Genomic DNA, 7130 nt, shown 5'->3' on the forward strand with positions numbered 1-7130 from the left:
AGTGGGATTTCTTGTTATGTTGGTAGAAAAAATGGTTGGAGAGAACAAAAGGATTATCATAATAGGTAGAGGTCTAATCAAATGGTGTTTCATGTGGGAACCCTTTTCATGCTTTTCATGCTTTTCATGGGAAAGATGTTAGGATTTTACCCTGGAAATATCAAAGGACCTCATTATCTTTACATGGTCTACTACTCTCATCGCCAATTGATTTTGAGATGAAACCTCGTGTTATCTTATATGGTATCAAAGATTATGAAGTCTAAACGAGCACTTGACCCAAAAACAAGAATTGAGATCCATTCTAAGAACGATGAACTTAAATAGACATCATCTTGAGGGGGCAATGTTGAAGATTAAAAAAAACAAGGAATCTCATAGTCTTAATAAGATATATATACTACTCTTCTCATAGTCAATTGATTTTGAGATGAAACTTTATGTTATCTAATATGTATCATAACTTATGAAATCTAAACATACATTCAATCCAAAAACAAAAATTGGGATTTGATCCAACAATAGTCAATCAAAAAATCAAAAGACCTCTCATTACCAATTAATATTAAGATGGATCAGTGTTTTAGTAGCTATCTTCTTTGCTTGCTATTGGAATATTTGATTAAGAGAGAATATAAGGATTTTTCAAGATAGGGCTAGATTGTGAGAGGAGGTTTTGCAAGTGTTGTATCAATGTATTTGGGTTTCAAACGGTCAATTGATTCTTTTTATTAATTCTTGTTTTCAATTTATAGCCACTTCAGATTGGTTTTCCTTTCATTCTTCTCGATCAAATAAGTGGAGAAAAGGGGATGCAAGAGCAAGACATTGCAACAGCTCACTAGTACAAAAGTGTCCTATAAAGTCGATCGAAAACCGACATTATAGGATTATGATGGCAGACAGACTATCAATATTGAAGAATATATTATTGTAGGTGTTCAATAATGGTCTAAACCAACATTATAGGATTTTGATGGCAGACAGACTATGAAGAATATATTATTGTAGGTGTTCAATAATGGTCTAACTTCAAAATATTATCAATATATCTGATACATGTCGAACACGAATACGATAGCTAAAATTCGACATGAACATAGTACTCAAACTAAATTGTCTGAATTGTCTGAACTTTTAACTGAGCATTCATATACCGACAGTGAAATGATGTCTTACAATTTTAGAGTATTATGGTCAAATAACAATTTTATCGATGAAAGACGAGCATCCTCCCTCTCATACACGGCCACACCCAGAGTATGAAAGTATAAAACAATACGAACAGTAATTATAACTCAACATTGAAGCCCAATTCAAATTAAATAATTTTTCCATTTTCTACAAGAATATATTACAGCAAAAGCTTCTTTTCCTGAAAAGGAAATATGCTAAAACTAATGACGAAAGTGCTACACATGCATTCATTTCCAGATGATCAACCCTTGAAAACAAAGTTCACCTGAAAGTACAATATACATATTTTCACTAACTACCAGCACATGCCCCAAGGCCAACCAGCACCAATTATCTTGTGAAAATCAGTGCTACCTTCCTATTATTCACTTCAATTCCTCTCCCCCACCAATTTCATAAATATCAATTCTAAATAATAGCCTCAGCCATCACTTGATAATTCATCTCTCACCAAATAGACCAATAGTTCCTAGCTCCTGCTGCTGCAATTCCTTTATACGTTGCTCTTCAAGGGGATCTGGACTCCTTAGCATTCTACGCGTTCTCCTAAACATAACATAGACAGAGGACATCATTAACAGAATAAAGGAGTACAAGGAGGTCACTTCAGTATTTTTCAAAACATCAAACCACGATACAAACCACCAAAATCTATCGAAACCAGCCAGCTAATTTTATATTTTATCAAACCAGAACCATAATGGGTTGGCCTAGTGGTAAAAATGAGACATAGTCTCAATAAATGGTTAACTAGGTAAAAGTTCCATCCATGGTGGCCATCTACCTAGGAATTAATTTCCTACAAGTTTCCTTGACACCCAAATGTTGTAGAATCAGGCGGGTTGTCCCATGAGATTAATCAATATGCGTGTAAGCTGATCCGGACACTCACGGATATCAAAAGAAAAAAAAACTCAAACCAGACCATAAAATATTGCTCAAACAATCCAAAATGACTTTGTTCGACCAGTTTTTTAATTTTGGCTTGTTGCGCACATAATGGAAGTATATGCATGCATGAATTCCTTAAATAATTATTTAGCTACCTGTCTTGGGCATGCTGAGCAGGGAACGTGGGCATGAACTCCTTAGACTTGGGGAGAGGCACTTCACGGAACCACTCATGATCCAGAGCTTCTTCAGCTGATATTCTCTGTAAAAATTAATGAAATTCAAATAAGCAAATGTATATTATAAAGGATAAAACTCACTTTTATTGATCGATGGCTACCTTTTGAGGATCATATGTCAGAAGTTTGCTCAACAGATCAAACCCAGAATCAGATAGAACTGGGGAGCCAGTAAATGATGCAGCAGGGAATTTCTTACGAAGCAGATTGAACCTGAAAGGTAGAAAGTAGTAGTCAATATTAAAATAAACCTGGGACTATAGTTCAGCAACGGAGGCCAGCCAGTCAAAACAAACTCACCCAAAGCTGGAAGCCTGGGAAAATAGCGTGTCAATAAGAAATCTAGGATATTGAAAATTACAATTAAAAAAAAAAAAAGAAAAGAAAAAAGCATTTAAAACTTACTGATGCTTGACAAAGTTGACTCTAACACCAGGTAGCTTGGAGAATCGAGGCCAAATAGTCTCATTTGGAGTGCCTAGAGTTCTAAAAATCTATCAAGTCATGCCAATAAGGAGAAGCAGCAGCTCATTATTACAATGCAAGAGTTTAAATCACTAATAAAATACCAAAAATAGAAAGAACCATAGTACAACATATTACCTTATCAAGCTGCTCAACTTCAGTTTTCCCATTAAAAAGAGGTTCCTTAGATAAAAGTTCAGCCATGATACAACCCAACGACCACATATCAACAGCGGTGGAATACTGTCTTTCTCCCAACAGTAGTTCAGGTGCCCTGCCATGTAATAAGACCAGAACACTGTTATACTTTGTCCCAAAACATTCTTGTATGTAAACAATGAATGGTTATGCATAGATGAATCTTTATATATATATATATATAATATGCATAGATGGATCTTATAAATAACTTGAATTTCTTTACAAAAACTAGATAAAATAAAGAAATGAAACTATCTCAGACAACAGATGACAATACCATGATTACACGCAAAAATGACAATACTTTGTAAAAGAGACCAAACGTGACAATTGCAATGACCTAACTCACAAATATTCAAAATATGCTCAATTGCCCATCAAACAGAATTACGTGGCTCACAAAATGAACAAACTGGGAGGGAAAGAATGAATTCCACCAAGTGACAACAAGTTCTTTATATCTTAAGATCAAGTTACGTAGAAGAGACTAAAGCACGCACAACAATTGTCTACGACATACATGGCAAAAGTGAATCAGTACAAATGTCTAAACATGGAATGAAAGAGTGAAAGAACTTTAGGCTTTGCTTTGTAACAATAAAATGATAGTGCTGACAAGATCTTTATGGCCTTCTTTGCACTAATGTTCGTTTGAATGAAAAGATAGGGGACAAAAGGAAGAAGCAGTCACCTGTACCAAAGTGTAACAACTAAATGTGTATATGGCTTCAAAGGACTTCCATACTGCCGAGCCAATCCAAAGTCACAAATCTTCAGTTCACCCTGGTTGTTCAAAAGCAAATTAGACGTCTTCAAATCTCTATGAAGCACCCAGTTACTATGGAGATATCTAACACCCTCCAATAGCTGAATCATCAGGCATTTTACTTCACTCTGAGTAAAAGGATGTTTCATGGTTTCCATAAGTCCTTTAAGATCATGTTCCATGTATTCCATGGCCAGAAAAATGCTATCAAGACTATTCCCCACCAAAACTTCCTTCACATCAACAATGGATGGGTGATGGAATGAAAGAAGAATATTTATCTCTCTCAAGGAAGTCAGCGGGAACCCTTCCCGCTCCTTCTCCATTTTTACCTTCTTCAAGGCCACAATTTCCCCAGTATTCTTGTCTCTAGCTCTAAACACAACTCCATAGGTGCCTTCGTCGATCTTGTTTAATCTCTCAAATTCATCAACACTTCTGCATCCCTGAAGCATGTTCACACTTCTTTGAGTGGTTGTTGGAGGTTCATGGGTGGCGCAAACATCATCATCAGAGTCGGTATCTGAGGGACTAAAACTAACATCACTAATATCATGTCTCTCATCAACCTCAATGTAGTCCTCCTTTTCCGCATCACCACCAGAATCAAATCTACAGTGGGCACCTCGTTCATTGGATTCAGATGACCTCACTCTCATTCCACTTGACTTGAAACCATTGCTTTTGAGGTCCCCAGCCTCAGAAAATAAGTCACTCGGGGTCTTGCCATGTAGCTCAGTTTCCCGAATTCCACTAATTAGGATCTTTTGTCTTAGCATTTCTTTATCATCTAAAACCTCACCTTCATCAGCTGGGGAGGTATTTCCACCTGCCCACCTTGAAAATGAGATATTCCTTGTTGGGCCATTATTTTCATTATCTAACAATTCTACTTCTACATTATGGTGTAAATTCTTTCGTAAAACAGGAGAGGCTAATGACTCAGACATTTCAAGTCCAGAGACTAAAGGAGATTTAAATTCAGAAGAAGATGCAAAATTTTCACTATCACTATTCCTAACTGAAGATGTATGTTCACCTCGGTCTAAGATGATATTAGGAGACTGGCGAGTCAACTTCTGGGGCGGTGGAAGACCCATCACTGTTGAGGCAGTCCCATTACAGGATGCATAGCTCGATTTGTTGTCGTCACTATCCCAAACTATAGGCGAAAATTTTCTTTTCTTCTTCATAGAAGATAGTTTCCCATTGTTTACTACTTCTGAAACCTGTCTGTCTTTGACCGCCAAACCAATTGCATCAGAACCACTCTCACTGGATAACTCACCCGGCTCCCTGTCGATGGTACTAGAAACCCTATTTTCAATCGGGCCATAATCACTACCACTGACACCACCATCACTGTTACTTGAATTGCCCCTGGTAGAAGACGAACGATAATGACCATTAACAACCGCGTTCTCCTTCATATCTTGGTGCCTAACCCTAACCTTGTCTTTGACGTCCCGCGCTAGACTCCGACGAACAGCATGATCATCATTGCTCATCTTAACTCTATCAAACTCTTGTCTAGCACTGCCAAACGACCTCCTCGACACATGAAAATTGGTCTCCCGGTCCCTGAACTCGTTCTCACGGTAACCTCCATGTCGCCCAGCCGCCATAATTACACAGAAACTACAAGCTCGAGACGAAACCGTAAACACACTCGATAACTACCTTCAAGCTTAAGAAGTCAAAATTCAGTTCAAAATTTGACTGAACCCTTTGAACGAAATTACAAAATTGAAACACATAAAAACGCAAGTACAAATTCTGCAAAGAGCTAATTCAATCCAAGAATTGGAACCTAGAATTTCTGTTTTCCTGGGACGGAAAGTATGGCGAAAGAAAACTTAATAGAAACAAAACCCTAACAGGAACCAAGGAGAAAATACAATAAACAGGGTAAATACCCGATCTCTGACTTGGAGAAAGGGTTTGAGGTTGAGGTTGAGGTTGAGGTTGAAGTTGAAGACGATAAAAGACGGCGAAACGCTGCTTCTTCAGGAGGGGAAAAAAATCCCTCGCTCAATCGAAGACAACGTGATCGCTACGCGGAAAGAGAAGGAAAAATAGTATGGCTTCTCTATTTTATATGTGAGACTTTATTTTTTAGGAAATTATTGTATTGTATTTGCGGCAAAAAAACCTCGATCTATACGGTAATGGACAAAAATTGCATTTTTCAAGTTTTGATTTTAATTTTTGGATCTTTTTTAAAATATGTTTTTTGACCCTATAATTTTGAAAATGAATGAAAATTATCCTAATACCCTCCACATTTCAAAACTCACTCAAACCCTCCAAACTCTCACTTTTTTTTTTCCATTTTCACCCTTCTCCATTTCAAAAGTCCTCAATCTCACACCATTTCACTCTTCCCATTCTACATTTCCTTGTCATTCTCCTTTTCATTAAAGATCATTGGGATTTTCCAACTAAGGTATGGATTTTCATTTTGTTTAACTCAATGTATTAGTTTATGTTAAGTGTTCTTGTGTGAATATTTGAAATCTATGTTGAATGTTTTTTTTTTTCTAAAAACATCATGTTCGACATTTTCTGAATAAGTTTGAGCCTAAAATGCATTTTCGGAAATCGGTCTTACCTGGTCAAGCTTCATACCATTGTGACCGGATATGTGACCGGGCAGGCAAATTTGAGGTTGCTTGGGGATAGATTTGGGGAAGAGGGATTGTGCCCGGTGGTAGACCAACCGGGCCGTATGTGTATTTTTGACCGGGTATGGGCGGGAAAGAGAGGAAAGAACGAGGGGGAAAGGGGTAAAACCGGGTAGGAGTAAGTGGCGCCCAGTCTCGGCCTGGCCAAGTATTGGATTGGATAAGGGGAGGGCACTAGGTAGAGAGGGGGCGGGTTTTGGGACTAAACGATCGCTTAGTACCATCGTCTAATACTAAACGATCACTTAGCTATGAACGGTGGGAACTAAACGATACGCTGGATTTTCTAACCGATGGCACTATACGATCGTTTAGCTAGGACGTGCGCTAAGCGATGCGATGAAGTGCTACGCGATAGCGCTGAGCAATCGTTTAAATGTAGAGCTAAGCAATCGTGGCGTGGAAACTAAACGATACGTTAGATTTTCTAAACGATGGCACTACACGATCGTTTAGTTACGACGCGAGCTAAGTGATGCGGTGAAGTGCTACGCGATAGAACTGAGCAATCGTATAGATGTAGAGTTAAGCGATCGTGGCGTAGGAACTAAACGATATGTTGGATTTTCTAAACGATGCACTACACGAATGTTTAGCTACAACGCATGCTAAGCAATGTGATGAAGTGCTACACGATAGAACTGAGCGATCGTTTAGATGTATAGCTAAGAGATCGTGGCGTAGGAA

General features: G+C 38.0%; 1 protein-coding gene across 3 annotated transcripts; it reads right to left on the reverse strand.

Moving 5' to 3' along the window:
• Positions 1-1291: 1291 nt before the first annotated feature.
• Positions 1292-5829, reverse strand: LOC120075401 (Protein kinase superfamily protein). Of its 3 annotated transcripts, XM_090312818.1 has the most exons (8): positions 5676-5826; positions 4799-5439; positions 3685-4588; positions 2931-3066; positions 2733-2821; positions 2429-2540; positions 2244-2350; positions 1292-1743 (listed from the first exon to the last, which is right to left on the reverse strand). In XM_090312818.1, the coding sequence occupies exons 2-8, from the start codon at positions 5382-5384 to the stop codon at positions 1638-1640; spliced, it is 2040 nt and encodes a 679-aa protein (XP_090168944.1). In that variant the 5' UTR covers positions 5385-5439; positions 5676-5826; the 3' UTR covers positions 1292-1637. The 3 variants fall into 3 exon arrangements, 2 of the variants coding, with proteins under 2 accessions (XP_090168944.1, XP_038884697.1); XR_016529159.1 differs by adding an exon at positions 2628-2641 and having other exon boundaries at positions 3685-5826; XM_039028769.2 differs by having other exon boundaries at positions 3685-5439; positions 5676-5829.
• Between the last annotated feature and the right edge of the window lie 1301 nt (positions 5830-7130).

This window comes from Benincasa hispida, chromosome 4 (assembly GCF_027475165.1).
Source record: "Benincasa hispida cultivar pf3 chromosome 4, pf3_genome.v1.1, whole genome shotgun sequence".
Taxonomy (NCBI): domain Eukaryota; kingdom Viridiplantae; phylum Streptophyta; class Magnoliopsida; order Cucurbitales; family Cucurbitaceae; genus Benincasa; species Benincasa hispida.

Coding starts and splice junctions, on each gene's coding strand:
- LOC120075401 (XM_039028769.2), bottom strand. CDS start 5,384: ATGGCGGCTGGGCGACATGGAGGTTACCGTGAGAACGAGTTCAGGGAC. Junction 2,541..2,732: donor GTCAACTTTGTCAAGCATCA/GTAAGTTTTAAA, acceptor TCTACCTTTCAG/GTTCAATCTGCTTCGTAAGA. Junction 2,351..2,428: donor TGACATATGATCCTCAAAAG/GTAGCCATCGAT, acceptor TAATTTTTACAG/AGAATATCAGCTGAAGAAGC.